At 36.2% G+C, this 22,726-nt stretch overlaps 1 protein-coding gene across 14 annotated transcripts in view; it reads left to right on the plus strand.

The window, feature by feature from the left end:
• Nucleotides 1–397: 397 nt before the first annotated feature.
• LOC128232212 (CAP-Gly domain-containing linker protein 1-like) overlaps nt 398–22,726 on the plus strand; it is a 52,025-nt gene continuing 29,696 nt past the window's right edge. For 8 of the 14 annotated variants that reach the window (XM_052945634.1, XM_052945630.1, XM_052945633.1 and 5 more), the window contains exons 1-5: nt 398–518; nt 14,378–14,501; nt 20,738–20,855; nt 22,116–22,139; nt 22,566–22,652. In XM_052945634.1, coding sequence (XP_052801594.1) covers nt 20,738–20,855; nt 22,116–22,139; nt 22,566–22,652 — 229 coding nt within the window. In that variant the 5' untranslated portion in view covers nt 398–518; nt 14,378–14,501. Of the gene's footprint in view, nt 519–11,505; nt 11,591–11,712; nt 11,779–14,377; nt 14,502–20,737; nt 20,856–22,115; nt 22,140–22,565; nt 22,653–22,726 lie in introns of those variants that run through there. The other 6 variants (XM_052945636.1, XM_052945638.1, XM_052945632.1 and 3 more) reach the window with 5 other exon arrangements.

Consider the following 22,726-nt stretch of genomic DNA (forward strand, 5'->3'; position numbering starts at 1 on the left):
TTCAGGGTTCTTAAAGGCCTAGTTTAAGCCAAACATTCCTTAAAAAAGGCCTTTAAGAAGAACCGAATCCCGACAAAAATGATCGATAGGTTAAATTTTATTTCATTTTTATCTGGGACCAATAACAATATCCTACTCCAGTTTTTATTCAATTTAATATAATTATAATTTTCTCTCAATTAATACTGTTTAAATTAAATATATGTGTTGAATGAATGACTGAATGAAGACTATTTGAAACAAACTGAAATAACAAAGCAAATATGAAAGATTTATGAAAGATTTAGTACAGTCATTAAAATATTCGATTATCTATTTATCGTTCATCGGTTTTACTTTTCGCTCCATCTGTAGATTCATTAAAAGTGGAGCATTTCGGAATTTATTGTTATCTCTTGTAGCGCATGCGCATCTAAGTCGATGATGAATCCTGTCAAATCGTAATAATAATTTCCATCTGAAGAAACATTTTGCATGGAACTATCTGCAGTGACATACACATTGATGGATTAAAACAGGTTTTGTTGATTCCCATTATTTATTACATTGACATCAACTAAAGCTGAGCTTAACTTTGTCTTAAAAAATAAGAAGAAAGGTTACATACAACCGATTTTTAGACGTTTGCAAATGTTGAAATGAGAATTTAATAATTTGTGTACAATACACAGCAACATGTGTTAGCTTTTATAACACTTACGTGGAAATCATACTAGTGCGATGTAAAGCTGGTATGCATGAACAAAAAGTTCTTAAATCACGATATGTTGTTGTATAATAGTCGATACTGGGCAGTTGCCTAATTCCGGATTTGCCTAAATATTCGGAAATCATTTAAAAAGCATTTCGGCAACCGTGATCAATAAAGAATGATCACAGTCTACGCAACTGACCTCCATAGCAACAGAAACAACACAAACAACACAAAAGTGCAGCTATTCGAGTATAACCCAAAAAATAAATACCTCTAACCTTTCGCTTTCCTAAATGTCAATATTAAGTCACGTGGGGGATGATGTCACACAGCACTAGCGTTTATATTTTGAGGTTCGACAGGGTTATCTTTAAACACTAGACCTACTATACCATGTTTATGACTTATCGTCAATCACGAAATACAATGCCAATTACATAAAAAGTAAATAAATTGACGATGTCATTGTTTGTGTTGTGCAGCATTTTATATGAAAATGAAGCAAAAATGAAGCAGATTCGTTCTTTCAAAATTATGCAAATTCGGACAAATTAGTATTTTGGATACGCCGAAAATACACATACAAATACTTCAGAGAAGTATAAAATTTATATACCGGTTAAACATTTAATACATGATGTTCATTTAAGTAGCATTTAAATATTTGTATTGACTTAATAATGTTAACTTTGTTCTTCGAAAAAATCAGAATATTTAGGCACTGAATGCAGGTTTTTGGACGTCGTTTATGCCCTTATTTCGTACTGAATATTATATTATAATTAATTGTTTTTTCTTTTATTCTTTTTCCATTTTGGTTGATATAGTACCCAACATTTCTCTATTAAAATTTCATGCACTTATATTCAGTTATTATGACAATATTTTAAGAAAACTTCAAAGTTGATCCGGAATTAGGCAACTGCCCAGTAGTCAGATTTACATGTATTGGACTTTAAGAAAAGAAAAGATTTATTTTGAGTCAGCAAGAAAAGTTAAGATTAATTTTGATTCGGGAAGATGGCAACAGATACACTATATTATACTTTATATATGTTGTTTAATAATTTGTTATCCGTAACTGTACTATATTTACATGAAGATTCATAACCGTCTCTGTGGCATTGTGGTTAAGTATCCGCCTAAGGGGCGGGAGGTCGTGGGTTCGATCTCTGGCCTCGTCATACCAAAAGACGCTAAAAAATGGTACAAGTGGCTACCTTGCCTGGCGCTCAACATTTAAAGGGTATTGCTTGGAAAAGTGGTGTACTCGGTACTGGTTTAACCCAAGAAAGTTGTACCCCGTGTATCGGTGCTTTACACCAAGGACGTAAAAGAACCAAAGGGTCTCTTCGAAAAAAAGCTAGGGTATCGCACCCGAACTTCCTTGTATCCCACCACTTTCTGTTCAGCATGCTGTTCCTTCGGCAAAAAACAAAGGACCCTGTTAGAAATAAGTGCTTGCACTTTCACAGGTTATCCTTGACCAGTGCTCCAGCTAGCCCGTTTTTCAATGGCGCAGCGCCCGTGCCCCTTTTCTTACCGCCCTGCCCTTTTTTTGAGTAGTGCCCTTTTCACAAATACTCTATTAGGGCCAATTATTCCGTTAGTGCCCTTTTTACTATTGAAATCATTATGAAAGAGCAGCAGCCCTTAATCCGATGTCATAATTTAGACAAATTACGTAATACTTATAATAATACTGATCCCGCTAGGCGTCACCATGCCCCCATTGTCTGCTTAAAATATGCTGTACTGCCCTTTCATCTTCCCATGTGCCTTGTCCAAGTCATATGACAGCTAAGTGTGTATTTGTGTAGTGAGCAGACGACCTGTGTATTCATAATTGGTCATCTTCTAATCCAATAATTAGGAAGAGCCAAATACGGGAACATCGGCAGGAGGCAGGGCTATTTAACGTCAGCCCATCAGAATATACATTGAGAACTCGTTCATTCAATCATGAAAGTTCATAAAATGCGATAGAAAATGTGAAGGGATGGTGAAAAGAGTTGTCAAGCACAAATCTTTAAAAATAATTGTTAATTGTATTGTACTGATGATACTCGCCATTTTAATTAAAAATTGTTGATTTGAAGCAGACGGTTACTGCCGATTTGTAAACATAAGAAAGGTCGCCCTGACACAATCAAATACATCACCTTTTCAGTAAAAGTTTTGAAAGTTAATTTCTAAAATATTCATGATGAAAATTTCTTTGTTACCCACAAAAATATGTTGATGTTTATGTAGCATTTATTTACCATGTCCACGATCTTGTCAAAATTCGCCGAAACCGCCATTTTGTCAGAACATTTTTCGAAGTTATTTTATCAATGCTCTGTTTTATAAGTGATTTTTTAAACCAGGGAAGTGATTTTTATTGTCATTTTATTCTAAAACATCAGCATATTAAATGTTATTTTACCAAAGACAATTAAATAACAGCCAGACTGAATGTAACATTCGTACCCAATCGCAATCGTACCAAACTAAGATTCATCCCCAACATATATCTTTTTTTTGGTTTTTATTTATTTGATTGCTTCAAATGTTTAACTGTGTTTGTTTTTTTCTTCATTTAACATAATTTTTAGGAGAAATATGTGACATTGCACTAAAGAAGATGCCAAACAAGTACAATCATACTACCACAGACAAAAAGACAAATTTTTATGCCCCCCTTCGAAGAAGAGGGGTATATTGCTTTGCACAGGCATGTCGGTATGTCGGTCGGTCCGTCCGTCGGTAGACCAAAGCTTGTCCGAGTGATAACTCAACAATTCCTGGACGTATGGTCATCAAACTTCACATGAAGGTTGGGCCTGACCAGTAGATGACCCCTATTGATTTTGGGGGTCATCAGGTCAAAGGTCAAGGTCACAGTGACCTTTAATGTTAAAATAATTTTAAAGCTTGTCCGAGTGATAACTCGACAATGCCTGCACCCATGGCCCTCAAACTTGACATGGAAATTGGGCCTGAGCAGTAGATGACCCCTATTGTTTTTGGGGGTCATCAGGCCGAAGGTCAAGGTCACAGTGACCTTGAATGATAAAAGTTTGTCCGAGTGATAACGTGACAATGCCTGCACCCATGGCCCTCAAACTTGACTTGGAGGTTGGGCCTGACCAGTAGCTGACCCCTATTGTTTTTGGGGCTCATCGGGTCAAAGGTCAAGTTCACAGTGACCTTGAATGGTAAAAGGTTGTCCGAGTGATAACTCAACAATGCCTGCACCCATGGCCCGCATAATTGAATTGGAGGTTGGGCCTGACCAGTAGCTGACCCCTATTGTTTTTGGGGGTCATCGGGCCAAAGGTCAAGGTCACAGTGACCTTGAATGGTAAAAGGTTGTCCGAGTGATAACTCGACAATGCCTGCACCCATGGCCCTCATAATTGAATTGGAGGTTGGGCCTGACCATTAGAAGACATTATTGTTTTTGGGGGTCATCTGGCCAAAGGTCAAGGTCACAGTCACCTTGAATGGTTAGAGGTTTTCCGTGTGATAACTTGACAATGCCTGCACCCATGGCCCCCAAACTTGACTTGGAGATTGGGCCTGACAAGTACATGACCCCTATTGTTTTTGGGGGTCATCTGGCAAAAGGTCAAGGTCACAGTCACCTTGAATGGTTAGAGGTTTTCCGTGTGATAACTTGACAATGCCTGCACCCATGGCCCCCAAACTTGACTTGGAGATTGGGCCTGACAAGTACATGACCCCTATTGTTTTTTGGGGTCATCTGGCCAAAGGTCAAGGTCACAGTCACCTTGAATGGTTAGAGGTTTTCCGTGTGATAACTTGACAATGCCTGCACCCATGGCCCGCAAACTTGACTTGGAGATTGGGCCTGTCCAGTACATGACCCCTATTGTTTTTTGGGGTCATCTGGCCAAAGGTCAAGGTCACAGTCACCTTGAATGGTTAGAGGTTTTCCATGTGATAACTTGACAATGCCTGCACCCATGGCCCTCAAACTTGACTTGGAGATTGGGCCTGTCCAGTACATGACCCCTTATGTTTTGGGGGGTCATCAGGCCAAAGGTCAAGGTCACAGTGAACTTGAATGGTAAAAGGTTGTCCAAGTGATAACTTGACAATGCCTGCACCCATGGCCCTCAAACTTGACTTGGAGGTTGGGCCTGACCAGTAGATGACCCCTATTGTTTTTTGGGGTCATTGGACCAAAGGCCAAGGTCACATGTACCTTGAATGGCAAAAGGTTGTCAGAGTGATAACTCGACAATGCCTGCACCCATGGGCCTCAAACTTGACTTGGAGAATTGGCCTGACCAGGAGATAACCCCTATGGTTTTTGGGGGTCATCTGGCCAAAGGTCAAGGTCACAGTGACCTGGAATGGTAAAAGGTTGTCAGAGTGATAACTCGACAATGCTTGCACCCATGTCCCTCAAACTTGACTTGGAGGTTGGGCCTGGCCAGAAGATGGTCCCTATTGATTTTAGGGGTCATTGGGCCAAAGGTCAAGGTCACAGTGACCTGGAATGGTAAAAGGTTGTCAGAGTGATAACTCGACAATGCCTGCACCCATGGCCCTCAAACTTGACTTGGAGGTTGGGCCTGGCCAGAAGATGGTCCCTATTGATTTTACGGTCATTGGGCCAAACGTCAAGGTCACAGTGACCTTGAATGATAAAAGGTTGTCTGAGTGATAACTTGACAATGCCTGCACCCATGGCCCTCAATCTTGACATTTAGGTTTCTGGTGACCAGCTGATGACTCTGGATTTTGAGTTAATAGAGTCAAAGGTCATGGTCATAACACACTCTGTCCTCACACTTTAATGGTCATAATCTTAAAACTGCCTTAACGGCAACAAATCAGCTGTCATTTCGGTCCATGCATATTTCATTCAATTGTCCATATAATCCTGACAACATGGCGCTCAGGGGGGGCATAATGTTTGACAAACATCTCTTGTAAGTTTGATATTAAAACACACCCTTCTAATTTTAGAGAAAAAAAACAACACCATTTTGTATAAGTCTGAAAATCATGAAAAATGATTTAAATTGAGTATGTAAACAAAACAAATTCTAGAGGCAGACCCCCCCCCCCCTAAAAAAACAACAACAAAAACAACCTTGTGACAGGGATTGACCCCTCCCACCACCACCCCCAATGGCCTCTACACCACTCATGTAGCTTGCCCTTTTCAAAACTCCACCCTGCCCTTTTCAAATCCTGGCTGGAGCACTGTTGACTGCAAGGTCTAAAGAAATACATACATTCATGTTATAAGAGTTGTAAAAATGGTATATCTGATTTGATTGAACTTCCATGAGTTTTGATAAATATACTAATAGTAATGTGGATATTATATAGTTCAGCCCAATTATTGATTATAAACTGCTTATGAAGATTTGATTGCATTCTCTGTAAATAAAAAATGCTGAAATGTATTCCTAAATAGCAATAAACTACTGACAAGTTTAAGTTTATACATTTTTTAAATTCTTTCTTAAAGATAATTGAATAAGTGTTGTTTGAACTTATGTCTTAATTCAGGCTATTAATTAATTGCTTGTGTTTGTTATTTTTTGACATTGTGGTTAAAAACAATTACATCGCCAATAATTTTCACTTAATGTTACGATTGACAGACCATCATTGGCATTGGTACCAACTTAACCTATTGATAGAGGTAATAACATAATCCAAAGTGTAAAGACAAATTTGCATTTGTCTTTACAGATCAATGCATATTTCAACAAGATTGAGGTATCATACTCCTTTGTCTGGAAGTTAATTATGTGTCAGCACTCTGAGCATTCTATATTCTCATCTGTGTTGTTTGGTGTCATTATACAAACCCGAAATGATTATTTGATATAATTTTACGTTTATGACACTTACAATGAATCCAATGCCTGTAGTGAATGCTGGTCAAAAAGGCCCACTTCCAAAAAGGTCTGTACCAGAAAGGGTTAGGCCTGATTCTAATATCTTTTTTTGACACATGTTGTTTTCATATACCTTGATAATTACAGAAATTAGCATTTTGCATCATATTTGGATAGATTAATAACTTAAACAGTGTTATTTAATTACTTTTTTATCTGTACATTTTATTCAATAAGATATAACATTAATGTATCTTTATCACACTTCTTTTCTCTAACGTAAATTAACTGAAAACATCGAAGACAAAACATGACCAGTACTACATATGTACGTATCATCCCATAACTGCTTTAAAAGACACACAAACTGCTAATCCTATCAAAGTCAAAATGGCTTATTTTCATCACATTCAGAGATCAGTATGAAATATTACTGTCATGATTTATTGCAATAGATATTTACACCCCAATTTTCAGCCGTTTCAGGTCTTTTAAGAAACTAATATTTAATAATTTCCCCATTTGCAGATGAACGGAAAAACTTTTCTTTTAAATTTAAAATTTCCCAATTTGGGCATTGATCGCAACTAAAATTTTCTTAAAAAGTCAAGGGTCTTTTCCCTAAAATGGACAAAAAAGCTGAAGCAAAACGATTATGCAACCAGAATGAATATGCTTTAATTGATATCCAGTTTGATATCACTTGTGAGAGGGGGGTCTGAGTATATATATATGAGGGAGGAGAGGGGCTCTGAGTATATATATATATATGAAGGAGGAGAGGGGGCTGGACCCTCGTTTTCCCTACTGGAATGTGAAAATAAACTGAAGTAAACCAAGAAGACCCAGCATATTAAATGTGTATTTTCAGGGCTGTTTGTTTGGGCTGAATTTTTTTGCCCCATTCCCCTCCATGAAAAGTATATAATTTTATTATGCATTTGTACACCTTCATGCTCATGAAAGAAAAAGTGACTAAAATCAAACAAAAATGTTTAAGTTAAAATGTCTAATAATTGATAGCAGCCCATCTCCTGAGTTTGAATGACCATGCTTTGATTTAAAAGTGTCATTATGTTAGCAAAAAATGACACATGTAACATTGAATAAAATCCGTATCCACTTCCTATTTGGAGTAATCTGCCCTTAGAGAAAACAGTCCATTTTGAGGTATTGTTGGTTTTTTGCCATATTTTTTATCTTTATCAAATGTAAAATATAGACGGTTTGAAATTAAATAAGTTCAATAGACCTGATGAAAAATAGAGGTTAAGACAGTAGTCATCAAAGTTAGTACATCTGCGTCTGTAATCAGGGACCTTTTCAACTGCACAGCTGGGGACATATACCCAGCTGGGTTTTATAAACAAATTTTATAATGGCTACATAATTTGTCAACATTTGAAAGTTTTTGTTTTTGTTATAGGGAATATCAATTGAACATAAAACAAAATAAAGCTATCATTTGTACTGACAGCTTTCCTTATCAGCTAGTCGGCTCCAGATAAATAAGAAATATTTAAGAGTCCTGATTCAACCTGTATTTTTTTTACATTCCTGAATATTATCAAATGAACTCCACTAAGGCAAAAACAGATGACCCTTAAACTCTTTGTTATTGACATTAATCAATAATTTTTGTATAATTGTTTTATTCCCTAAAAAAGAATTGGTATGCGAAATTCTATTCCACATAATCAAAGAAATAGATTTATCAAAGAAATATAATTTTTATGAAAATGGTCAACTTTTGAAATTAGTTGGGGGGAGGGGTCTCATTCATTGACATATTTACTCTTTCCACTCCCTAAATTTAGCAGTTCAATTCTTATCCAATGGAATCAAAAATTGGCTTTAATTTTTAGCTCAACTATTCAAAGAATAAGAAAGATATTAAAGTCGCCCCAGCTTCGGCGTCTGGTTATTGTTTTAGGGCAAGTTGGCTTTTCACTTATAACTCCAACTGCTAAATTTGGTATGACAATGTTGGGCACTCTGGACAGGTGAAATGTCCAATTTGCGGAGTTCTAGTTGACTAGCAGATCCTGTTAGGGCTTAGTGATTCTTTTCAATTCTGTTTGAATGACTCTATTGACTTGCATTTTTCATAACTATTGGTCACATGAAAAAGGCATAGTTTTGTGCACACAATTAATACTGTTTTTTCAACTGTATCCTGCTGTCAACAGGTAGGAAACAAAATGAGTTGCTGAGTTTTATGTCATATTAAAAAGCATACACATGTATAGTTTGATATATATATAAGGGATATTAATTATGATATGACACATTTCTGACACACCGTATCATGTCGAGTTCAATGTTTAAACATGTATTTAAGAAATATTACACACCACTGAGGGTCATATGACATAATAGGTGTATTAGTATATGTTAGCGGAGGTCCATTAACCTTTGGGGGCTGACTGGCTGGTCCTTATAATGCCATATGGCCCGAAGTGGTGTGCTATATTTCTTTTATTATACCTAACACTTTTTTAACATTTAATAATTTTAAAGCGCCTTTGATGTGTTTTATTAAACAAATCTACAGACTACTAATATTTACTTTGGAAAAAATGCCGTTGTGAATATTGCAAGCAGCAATCACCAGTTTTAGGACGTCAGTGGTCCATATTATATGATGTCAGCGGTCCATATTATATTTTTGGGGAGGTCCAGACCGGCCAAAAACAGGATATGGACCGCTGACGTCATAATAATTTTTATTAAAATACATTGATATATGGACCAATCAACTTTATATACACAAAGAAGGGACACATTTATGTAAGGTATAATACAGTTTGATATACAATGTATAGAAATAAGGGATGTTATGATGTCAGGGTTTCCGCCAGGAATTTCATAAGGCATGTCGGAAGGGGAGGGTTTGGGAGGGGTGTCCCCTCCGTACGTCGATTTTTTTTATTTTCGTATCCAAAATGGTGCAATTTCCTGCATTTTAAACAAGTTTACAGTTATGTTCCCATGATTTAGAATTAACAACTCAAGTCCGATTAACATTAAACATATTTGTGAAAAGGTTTAATGGTTTCTCTTCCTTGATTATTGGTATTTCTCAAGTTTTCCGACAATACAATATCGACGATATTGATCGACTCATGTTTCGTTTAGTGCGGGTATTATTTATATTGACGTCACAGCAAAACGTGTAAAGCACGCTGCATGCTGGAACACAAAAGAGCCCGGAGCAAAGCGACTGCTCGTGTATTCGTATTTAAAGCTGCAACAGCTAATATTTTTAAAGCCGGGTTGGCTAAATAATAACTTAAAGGGAATGTAATGTGTATTTTCAGATTTATTTATCTTTTTCTAAATAAATTAAAAGAACGATAAAATAATCAAAGGTTAATAATAAGCAACACAAAATATAACTTTACACTTTTAAACTAAAGACTCAATTAATTACAACGACATAGCATAACCCTTGTTAATAACACAGATATCTTAACACGGTTCTCAATTTAATGATTGGTTAACAAACGGACTCGGGATTAAGAAACAAAATAAAACGACACATGATTTATGTTACCGAAATCAATTAACACTTATTGTTTACTCTGCGTTCATAGATGATTATAGGGATGAAGGTCGCAATTACGACAGTGGTGTTTTTCACACATTCCCATTCTGATAAAGAATAGGAGGAGTTTGGTTAATTGGCACTGTTGAACCTCACCGACACGCCTTCATGCTGTCGTCGATCCTGAATGGCTGATACAAATGTAATAATCCCGACACGCCTTCTGGCTGTCAGTCAACCGTTGCAACCGTTGCAATCGCAACAAAATCGTGTATTGTCAAAACTGATGATTGTTTTGATAAGGATTGTCGCTACGCGGATTAAAGCATGTCGGCATAATTAACGCGTCTCGGTAATTGGCCTTGCCAGCGGAAGGCACGTCGGGCCCGACAAGCCATAAAGGGCTGGCGGAAACCCTGATGATGTGATGCGTTTCTGACACCCTGTATCACGTTGAGTTCAGTGTATAAATGTGTATTCTACTCTGTGTTGATGGATGCATATTTATACACCAAACAAGACCTGATACAGGTTTCTCTAAAAGGGTCTTATCGTAAGGCCAAAACTAACAAATCTTAGTTTCCACTTCACAGCAATAGGGTAGGTAGGAAGTAAACCGGGATTCTGTACCAAACCCCAGGACCTATATCAGGGTATATCACCATTGTAAATAAAAAATATGAAATGGTCAAATGATTAACTCAATAATGTTCACTCAACTCAAATAATTTATTGAGGAACTTACTAAAAAAAATCCACAAATTGATCAAAATGTAAAAGAAGTGCACTTAGATTTTAGACATTTCCCGGAAATAAATCGAATGAGTTTTTTTTGGCATTTTCTTGACTATTAAAACAAATCATCAATAGAATACTTTCAAAATAATTTCTTTAGGGGATATAGTTTGTACCTGAGAATATAATTATGCTATTAAACAGTATGTTAATAATGTAAAAATTTTAAATAAACAGTAGTGTGTAAAATAAACAGTAGTGTGTAAAATAAACAGTAGTGTGTAAAAGGTATCAGTAAACGCATATATACTACTTATGCTGATGACAGTTTCATGATAGGGATTTTTCAAAACAGCATTAAATAAAGTCTTATATACTAGTTGTGTACAGAGATCAAGATGCAATGTACACTAAGGAGAAAATTGATTTAAATCATGTTTTGTTCTGTATTTCATAATAAAGGGAAAAATGCAAAATACTAATAGGACCAAGTTTGGAGTCTCCCTGATCATTGATCACTAGTATTGATGTAATAATCTTCATACCCTCAGTACCCTCAGTATCTCAGACCCTAAACCTGTAAATGTATGTTTTCATGTAAATGTTCTCATGTAATGACTGACAGTTGCTCTTCAGTGTTGGCATGGTTTCAACTATGGAGCTTGGATTATTTCTCTCTCAACTTCTAATTGTTTTCTTGTGTCTGGATCTTATTACAGGAATTAAACTCCAAAATATTGTCCGGTATGATGTGTATATTTATCCTGTATGAGTAATATGCAGAGATATGAGTGTTTAATTGATATACATGTACATGAACAATTTCTATATTTAACCATATGACAATGTTTAAAGGTGTGTTTTTCTCTGTATATGGCATTATTTTGTCTAATCTTGATAAAGATTGAAAGCGATGCAGGATTTACTTAAAAGTTTGTATTCTTACATACTGCAATGGCATTTAGATCATCTATTTTATATATGCTCCATCTAGATAATTATTAAATGTATTATTTATGCTACATCAAACATTTGTATTCACTTGGATCTCAGTTTATTGTTGAATGGAATCTCTAGCAATTATTATTGCCATTGACATATTCCTGGTACCGAATGAAAATTTTACATAATTAACTGGCAACAAAACTCTGAATGTATATACATTACTTTTTACTGTAATTACTGTCTTCTATAATTAATGATACAGAAAAGAATGGTGCAGATGGACAGGGGAACCCAGCCTAAGTGGTCATTTGTAGCTGTCACCCACTCTGGGTGACTCTCAGTTACTGTCAGTTACTCTATAATGTCAACTGAAGGGTCAACATTGTTTGCTAACTCCATGATCATAATCTCACTTACTTTAACCAAATAGATGTGATATAATATACTCCTGACAGGTTAATGTATGAAAGGATAATGTTGTAAGGTATCATATGGTTGTTTAATTCATTACAGTAGTGCCCTCAAAAGATGTTATACATCTAAGGAATGTCATCAGTCAGTGATCATGTAAACATACAGGCATTGTGAAGAATGAGGTTCAGACATACATGTTTAGGTAGACTTTTAATTATTCACAGAATGAATAATGAATGGAATGATCTGGGCAAATAAAGGAATGTTAGCCAGAATGCTGGGGAACCTGGAGATGCTGTAACTGCATTGATTTTTGCTCTGCTTCTATGACTCAAAGTGATGCATTTCAAACTGTACAGTAGCTGTCTATGGGGAAGTGAATCATCAAGCTGGAGTTTTCCTTTGTTTTAGGGATCTCAACAAACTAAGGGGAAAAATATTTATGCAAAAACACTATGTATACATGTCTTGGATATATCACCTTTGAAGTCATCTTTAAACATGGAAACCACATGCACATGTATTGTAATTATGCCCCCTTTTGAAAAAAGTGGGGTATATTGTTTTGCACATGTCGGTCGGTCGGTCGGTCGGTCGGTCGGTCTGTCTGTCTGTCGGTCGGTCGGAATACCAAATGGTTTCCGATCAATAACTTGAGAACGCTTTGACCGAGGGACCTCATACTTGGTATGTGTATTGGTCATCACCAGCAGATGAACCCTATTGATTTTGAGGTCAGTGGGTCAAAGGTCAAGGTCAGTGTGACCTTTACATGAAAAACGGTTTCCGATCAATAACTTGAGAACGCTTTGACCCAGGAACCTCATACTTGGTAGGTGTATTGGTCATGACCAGCAGATGAACCCTATTGATTTTGAGGTCAGTGGGTCAAAGGTCAAGGTCAGTGTGACCTTTACATGAAAAACGGTTTCCGATCAATAACTTGAGAACGCTTTGACCCAGGAACCTCATACTTGGTAGGTGTATTGGTCATGACCAGCAGATGAACCCTATTGATTTTGAGGTCAGTGGGTCAAAGGTCAAGGTCAGTGTGACCTTAACATGAAAAACGGTTTCCGATCAATAACTTGAGAACGCTTTGACCCAGGGACCTCATACTAGGTAGGCTTATTGGTCATGACCAGCAGATGAACCCTATTGATTTTGAGGTCAGTGGGTCAAAGGTCAAGGTCAGTGTGACTGTAAGCTGAAAAAAGGTTTTCTGATTGTCCATATTTTATTTAAGTGTCCAAATCCTACTAACAATTTGGCTCCCAAGGGGGCATAAATGTTTCACTAACATCTCTTGTTTGTAAAAAAGTGGGGTATATTGTTTTGCACATGTCGGTCGGTCGGTCGGTCGGTCGGTCGGTCTGTCTGTCTGTCGGTCGGTCGGAATACCAAATGGTTTCCGATCAATAACTTGAGAACGCTTTGACCGAGGGACCTCATACTTGGTATGTGTATTGGTCATCACCAGCAGATGAACCCTATTGATTTTGAGGTCAGTGGGTCAAAGGTCAAGGTCAGTGTGACCTTTACATGAAAAACGGTTTCCGATCAATAACTTGAGAACGCTTTGACCCAGGAACCTCATACTTGGTAGGTGTATTGGTCATGACCAGCAGATGAACCCTATTGATTTTGAGGTCAGTGGGTCAAAGGTCAAGGTCAGTGTGACCTTTACATGAAAAACGGTTTCCGATCAATAACTTGAGAACGCTTTGACCCAGGAACCTCATACTTGGTAGGTGTATTGGTCATGACCAGCAGATGAACCCTATTGATTTTGAGGTCAGTGGGTCAAAGGTCAAGGTCAGTGTGACCTTAACATGAAAAACGGTTTCCGATCAATAACTTGAGAACGCTTTGACCCAGGGACCTCATACTAGGTAGGCTTATTGGTCATGACCAGCAGATGAACCCTATTGATTTTGAGGTCAGTGGGTCAAAGGTCAAGGTCAGTGTGACTGTAAGCTGAAAAAAGGTTTTCTGATTGTCCATATTTTATTTAAGTGTCCAAATCCTACTAACAATTTGGCTCCCAAGGGGGCATAAATGTTTCACTAACATCTCTTGTTTGTATAGCTTCTAATTGAATTGTGGTCAACATTGGTATGATATGTCACAGTTGTTTCACAAAGAATGACACATGTTTATACACTGTTTCAGTGAGAAGAATGTTTCACAAATGACAGAATGATATCATTTAGAAGAGCAATTACACCAATGTTATGTGACACTACATCAAGGCTACTGAAACTCTAAACAACATCAAATCAACAACAAGTCAAAGGTAAGCTAACTTATTTCAGATATACTGATTGGTGGATGAACCTGAACGCTGTTAAAAAAACACTTGTTAAAACACATGATTTTTTATGGTGATTAATAATTTGATGATGAAGATCAATACGGATGCTTGCCTTAGAAAACTTATTTTATTGAGTTGTTTTCAAAAAAAAAAACCGCCATTGTTCTCCCCTGCTAAAAGGTCAAAATGTAGCGCATGGGGGTCACACTGACATCAAAGAGTCCTTAAGATATTTATAAATAGAATCAAGTGTTTTTGAAAACCTACATAAAAAATAATTGGCAGCTTAGTGTAAATTAAGATAGCAATATTATTAATCATACATTCATGCAGACAATGCGAATGTCCGTCGGACAGTCGGACATGTCTGGTATATTTCCATTTTGACCGACGGAACTTTTGTTTTGGTCGGTCACAATGTCCGGTGAAAAATTACAGTCAGCACCGTTTAATTTTCGGAAAATTTACTTTCAGTTTCTAAATAAATGTTCAGAGTTATTTTTAACTATTATATCATGATAATTCAGCGTGTTAATCTGTGTATCACTATTTGTAAACCCAGTTTTGCACATGTTTCTGTAAAAGCCGAAAAAACACGTAAGGTTCCGATTTCAGTTCGAAATTTTACGGAAATGTTCGGACCTTACAAAATTCCGTATGTATTTTTTTTTTCGGCAAAGTGGTTCCCGGCAATCATGTTAATTTAAATATGATGATGAATATTCCGAGCTGACACTCTTTCCGCTCTGTTTAACATTACCAATAACAAGAAGTCTATTTTCGTTTTTGCATTTAATATAAATGTTGTGTCTGAATTTGACTTGTAGTATTTTTTAACCGTACTATATCTTAAATTTAAAGCTGAATTAAAAGAGTAAGATCTGGCTGCTCCATGGGTAGACGAACCGGATATGAGTTTTTTTGGGAGTAAAGGGAGGAAAAAAATAATGACTTAGATCCGAAATATTTATTTTTTTTACCCGATGTTTAGCTTCTTTTTCAAGTGTAATTTATAATAGTAGAACACATCTAACCAAGAAGATATAAACCTGTTATAGTGGGTAATTACAAAACTTATTTAAATAAGAGGCTTAAAATCAAGGTTTAGGCTGATGTAACTGAATACTGTTTGTAACATTGCGACAGGTAAAAATTTGGTGCGACAGGTAACTTTTCAGTGTTTACCTGTCGCAATGTCCTGTGAAGAAAATTTTTTTTTCGCGTTGTCTGATTCATGTACTGGGCAGTTTCAGCCTCCATGCTTTTTTGCATATATATACAACTTGAGAAATACAGAATATTGTCAAATGAAATTTCACATAAAGAAAATAATGCTCCTGTTTCAAAAAATCAATGATAAATGCATTTTGAAATTAAGAAATTGGCATGTTGTTCAGTGAAAAATCTGGAATACTCTCGTCAATGCCAATAGTCCCATATCAAAATAAATAAGAAATGAAAAACTTTTTTTAGCTCAACTTTTTAAAGATTAGTGCTCACTCACCTTGTCGATTATCTCAGCAAATACATCATGTATTGCATTGAAACTTAAGATATGTTAAGATATGTGTTCACCACTATCCAACCTTCTTAATTATGCCCCCCTTTGAAGAAGAGGGGTATATTGCTTTGCACATGTCGGTCGGTCGGTAGGTCGGTCGGTCGGTCGGTAGACTAAGGTTTGTCCGAGTGATAACTGAATAATTCCTTGACGTATGGTCATCAAACTTGACATGAAGATAGGGCCTGACCTGTAGATGACCCCTATTGATTTTAGGGGTCATCGGGTCAAAGGTCATGGTCACAGTGACCTTAAATGGTTAAAGGATTTTAAAACTTGTCTGAGTGAAAAATCGACAATGCCTAGACCTATGGTCATCAAACTTAACATGAAGATAGGGCCTGACCAATAGATGACCCCTATTGATTTTAGGGGTCAAAGGTCAAGGTCACAGTGACCTTGAATGATAAAAGGTTGTCTGAGTGATAACTAGACAATGTCTGCACCCATGGCCCTCAAACTTGACTTGTAGGTTGGGCCAGACCAGTTGATTACCCCTTTTTATTTTGGGGGTCATCAGAATAAAGGTCAAGGTCACAGTGACCTTGATGGCAAACTCGGCAATTACTGGACCATGAAACTTGACATGAAGGTTGGGTCTGACCAATAGAGGACCCCTCTTGATTTTGGGTTTTATCGGGTCAAAGGTCAAGGTCACAGGGACTTTTAACAAAAAAAGTTAAAAAAAGCTTCTCCCAGTGATATCTCAACAAAGCCTGGACTTATGATCATCAATGTTTACTAGGGCGTTGGGCCTGACCTGTAGACGACCTCTTTTAATTTAAGGGTTCATCGGGTTAAAGGTCAAGGTCACATTGACCTTGAATGCAAAAAGTTTGTCTGTGTGATAACTTGACACTACCTGCACCCATGGCCCTAAAACTTGGAGGTCCATGCATATTCCATTCAATTGTCCAAATAATCCTGACAACATGGCGCTCAGGGGGGGGGGGGGGGGGTGGGGGGGGCAAATGTTTGACAAACATCTCTTGTTAATAAAGTAAGATAATACTGTTTAAAACATTTATAATGAAAATTATTGGCCTTTATTAGTTGACTCGAAATTCTTATTATGTCTGCGTATTCATGATCAGCTATTTATCTTCTTGGTAAATAAATGATATCAGCTTTTAAATACCAATGTAACTGTAGACTATAATCAGTTTGTGTTTATAGTGCCTACCACTTTTGGAATTATATATGGCGATGCCATTTTAGGATCTCTCAGATATTATTGTTTAAGAAAGTTTAATAGTTGAGTGATCAAAATATAAGATAGATTCACTGCAAGATTGTGCTGCCTTATATACTCGACAGTCAGTTTGGATTTTAGGAATTAGGAATTCTGACCAATCAAAAAGTCTTTAGGAATTAACCAGCCAATGGCAGTGGTGCTTGGAATTCCTTATTCTAGAAGGCAGTCCTTCGGTCTAGTAAACAACAATAACCTAGTCAGATAACTCTATTTTGCATAGAATGCAAATAATGCCCCTTTATTATTCAACTAAGAAATTCTGGTCAAGGTTTTGCATGGAACCATGTTTAGGTTAATATTGCAGGAAATACATCATTTATTGTATTGAAACTAAGAAAATGTCTTCCTTTCTATCCAACCTACTTCATTAATCAATTTAATTAAATAACACATTCTCCCACCTTAGATAGGTAGATCCAAAAATCAAGCCATGCTGGAAATTCTTATCTTCCCACGGGCAAAGATAAAACAAGTACCTGTATGGAACTCCTTTTTTTATTGTCATCACACAATTACCTCCCTTGTTGAAGACCGTCATCTGTAGCATCATGGAAACCTTGTCTTGTGGCAATATTTAAAATTTAAATTTACTATTTCATGCTTTAAATGGCACAATAAGTTGCTCCGTTCAAGAAATAATGCTGCACTCTTCAGTACTATTTAAAGGGACTGTACACCAGATTGGCACCAAAATAAGGTTTTTTCTGTAACGAATCTCAGGACAATTATGTAATAAAATGATTTACTCTTTGATATCATAATTGTAAAAAAAATTACAAAAATGTAAAAAAAAGTCGAGTCGGAGCCCAGGTTTGAACCGGTGTCGCCAAAATTGTAGTCCAGTGGTGTATCCACTGTGCAATGAAAGCTTACTGAAATCAAATGGAATATTTAAGCTATATACCTAACGTGGTAATATCACGTTATAACATCGACTAGCCAATCATGCATAAGGAATGAATTATACAAGATAGACATACCTAGAAATCTTTTTTTAATGGAAAAATACGAAAAAACTTCAGATAGTAAGTTTCAATGCATTGTACACATCGATACCAAGTTAATGTCAGTTTTCGACAATTTTCTCTTTTTTCTGGCTATTTCATCATACGGAGTACAGCCCCTTTAAAGAATGATTTGACTATTCACATAATCTGAATCACTGCGTGCATATCCATGACAACCATAAATTCTCACAAATTTATACTCAAACAATATTCACTATGCACAAAAGTGTTCCAGCCAAAAAATACAGTTTTTCTTTATTTTGGTTGTCTGAGTTGGGAGAAAAAGCATCTACCATAGCTGCTCGTGTTAGATGGGTTCATCCCAACCCTCGTGGAGGGTGTTCTGCTGAAACTTGGTGAACATTGTTTCTGCAATGCAACTAACGCTCGGGTTGGGATGAACCTATCTCACAATCTCGGCCATGGAACATACTTATGATCTTGCATAAAATGCAAATTATTATCCCCCGCCTTGAAAAGGCGAGGGGATATAGTAATGGTAGGCACGATTCCGTGTGTGTGTGTGTGTGTGTGTGTGTGTGTGCGTCCGGCCGGCCCACATTCATTTCTTTGCATCTCCTCTTACATTTCTCATGCGATTTCTACCAAACTTTCACAGATTGATGATCATAAAGTGAAGCAGCGCATATTGTCGGGCTTTCCTGATTTGACCATTTTTGAAAGAGTTATTGCCCTTTGCTTATTTTACATATAAAATTGGTTTCTTCGCAACTCCTCTTACGTTTTTCATGCGATTTCTACCAAACTTTCACAGATTGATAATCAAAAAGTGAAAAAGCTCATATTGTCAGGCTTTCCCGATTCGACTATTTTTGAAAGAGTTATTGCCCTTTGCTTATTTTACCATTTTAAATTGGTTTCTTCGCAACTGCTCTTAGTGAAGCAGGGCATATTGTCAGGCTTTCCTGATTTGACCATTTTTAAAAGAGTTATTGCCCTTTGCTTATTTTACATATAAAATTGGTTTCTTCGCAACTGCTCTTACTTTTTTCATGCGATTTCTTCCAAACTTTCACAGATTGATGATCATAGAGTGAAGCAGCGCATATTGTCAGGCTTTCCTGCTTTGACCATTTTTGAAAGAGTTATTGCCCTTTGCTTATTTTACATTTAAAATTGGTTTCTTCGCAACTCCTCTTACGTTTTTCATGCAATTTCTACCAAACTTTCACAGATTGATGATCATAAAGTGACGCAGCGCGTATTGTCAGGCTTTCCTGAATTGACCATTTTTGAAAGAGTTATTGCCCTTTGCTTATTTTACATTTAAAATTGGTTTCTATGCAACTCCACTTACGTTGATGACTATAAAGTGATGCAGCGCATATTGTCAGGCTTTTGCAATTTGACCGTATTTGAAAGAGTTATTGCCCTTTCTTAATTTTACGCATTTCTTATGTTCCTGAGAAACTACCCTTACCATTGATTGGCTTTCGTTACAAAAAATGCCCCATGAGGCGGGGTTCTGGTTTAGGTTTTGCATGACTTGTAACCATGTTTAAGTCAATATCTCAGCAAAGACATGTATTGCATTGAAACTTTATACATGTGATCCAAACTATTCAACCTACTTTATAACACAAGTAATATAACTCTATTTTGCATTTAATGCAAATGATTGCCCTTTATTATTCAACTTAGAAATTCTGGTTAAGGTTTTGTGTTTAATCTAATTTTACAGTGATCAATGCATGTTTCACCAAAATTTTGCAATCCTTAAACTTCAGAATAGTTCAGCCCGCTGTCTCTGTGACAGCCTTTGTTTCATTGTCTTTATTGGAATAACATGTTCTAATCGTTCTTTTATAATGAAATGAATTGTTAGATTTTCGTTTGTTAGGCTATGAATGATTTTCGAGATAAAATTTATATGATTGTGAAAATGTACTTTGACAGATGATGACACTTAAAAAAAAAAATATTTCAGACATAAATTTAGACATAACACTCTCTAAGATAAATGTAAAAAAACTAACATGTTCAGATTTGTGCCCTCAGCCAGTAAACCAATCTTATATAGCATTTAGGATACATAATATTATAATGTATCATCACCTTTGGTTGTTTTGTTCTGTAATATTTGTATGATGCTTTTCAACTTCAGAAATATTGAACAATGAGACAAATGACACTTTGAATGTATTGAATATGATGAATTTATATTAAAAAAAAGATTGCTTTTAAATATGATGTAAATGAATATGTGGGTTTATTTTCATGAGTATGAACTTCAGAAGTATTATGTACATGTAGCTCCAGAATAGGACCAATATCATCATTAACATCCCTGGAAGCATTTTGTATAAAAGAAAGATCTGGGAGTGCATTCACGTTTCCACAACATGACATGTTCTTATCTCTTTATTGATTCCAGATGAGTCTGCCAAAGCCGACAGGGATGAAGACTCCGGGCTCTAAACTGGCACGGCCAAGTACCGGCATCCCACAGAAATCTGGGCTTGCGCAGCCTGGCTCCCTCTCTAGGGCACAGAGTATGTAAACAAATCATGTTCACCAATAAGGGCAAAATAGTCTTCAGACTGATTGATTTATAAATACTGGTTATTTATACATGTTCATGAGCTTATTACAATATTGATAAATCCAAAATTTATCAAATGTTGAAAGTGTCAATTAGGTTCAAGCCCCATCAGGAGAATATTTTCTTGGCCTTTCAAGGACACAAGTTCTGGTTTCTATCCAGGTAACAGCCTTGAGAGCGATTTATACCAGCTGATATATCTCTTAACTATGAATCTATAAAAAAAAATACTTAAAACTAAGTACGAAAACTTGTACTTGTCTCTGAACCAGTTATGCCTGTAACCAGTGTAAAAAGAACAAATGAAAGCGATGTTGTATTGTAATATAAATGTTTGGATTTTGCTTGAAAAAAAATGGCCATTTATTAGTATTGCTTGTTTGTAGGGTTCTAAATGTGAGGATTAATCCTGAAATGAGAATTGAGAGCTGTAAACTTCACACTTAATGTACAGTTGTTAGATTGTTGTTTTTTTTGCTCAGAGATTTGCATCATAAGCATTAACAAGTACTTGAATGAATATAAAACACTTTTGAAACAATTTAAAAAAGGGTCAAAGCCCTTGACCCTGCTTTGAGCATGAATCCCTCACACTGGAACAGACACCAGACTATTGTTTCAAGATTGACAGTTACCAGCTTTTAGAACCCCTGTTGTTTGGCAAAATATTTATAGTTTGTTATGTTGTGTGTGTTTTATATAATGGACAAATAGGTTACTGTGTTCAGAGATCTCTTCAACGCTGTATTGATGTTCATCTGTACTTTTCATTGGTAGTAGTTATTTATCATATGCCATAATTCTGATCTTCAGGCATGACACAATGTATTGATTATTATGTTTTGTAAGTAGCAGAATTATATTCTCATAGCATCTTTGACTCTGAAGTTCATTGTAGAATTGCCAGACATACCATGGGAAGGTTATTGTCTGAAGTCTATAAAACTTCTGCGTAATATGTATCGCCAGAATGGATTTTGAAGTCGTAATGATTCTTTCACGTCCTAGAATGTGGCAAAATATAAAACATTTGGTGAAAATGATTGTGTGCTTGGATATACTGCAGTCTGTTTGAATTACAATATGTGTTTCGACTAGAGTTTAATAGCAGACATTTGCATTTGAATAAGACTTATAGTAAATGATTCCAAATATTTACTGATATGATGAGTTACTTCATTCCTAAGAGTTGGTGTTCATGTTGATTTAGGTCCAGCTTTATCAATGAGAAAGGGTAAGGAAATTTGTGTGAGGGATTTTCACCATCTTTTTACACTTACTTTTTCCTTCAAAAACAGTGACTGGATTTGAGACTGGCTGTTCCTGTTAATGCCAAATAGTTTGTTTTCTTAACAAGTTTATATATATATATATATATATATATTCTGTTCATGTTCATTGTTGATTTCCAATTAGTTTTCTTTGTGTTGCTGCATGAGGTTGATTGCATGGTTGTTTTCTGTTTTAATTTGTATTGCTCATTCCACATTTTCACCAACTTTATTAATGTTCTCCTATTATTATTATCAAGAGTTCCTTTACATCTCTGTTTGTGAAGATAAAAGTTTTCTAATATGTAATATTTATTTAATTTTTTCTTTGCTTGCCAGTGAAAGCATGTAGATGTGTTGTAGCATGGTTTGTTGATTTTTGTGTGCAGATGCAATAGCCAAGAGTGCTAGAGCAGCTGGAATCAACTCCTCGCTGGCAGATAAATATGCGGCCAACGCAGCACATGCATTTGCAGGTATTTCTGTTTATCAAATTAGGCCACACCAAATTAATATTTTGTTCCTCAGATTTAAGAAAGAAAGATTGTTC

Source organism: Mya arenaria, chromosome 4 (genome assembly GCF_026914265.1).
Source record: "Mya arenaria isolate MELC-2E11 chromosome 4, ASM2691426v1".
NCBI classification, from domain to species: Eukaryota; Metazoa; Mollusca; class Bivalvia; order Myida; family Myidae; genus Mya; species Mya arenaria.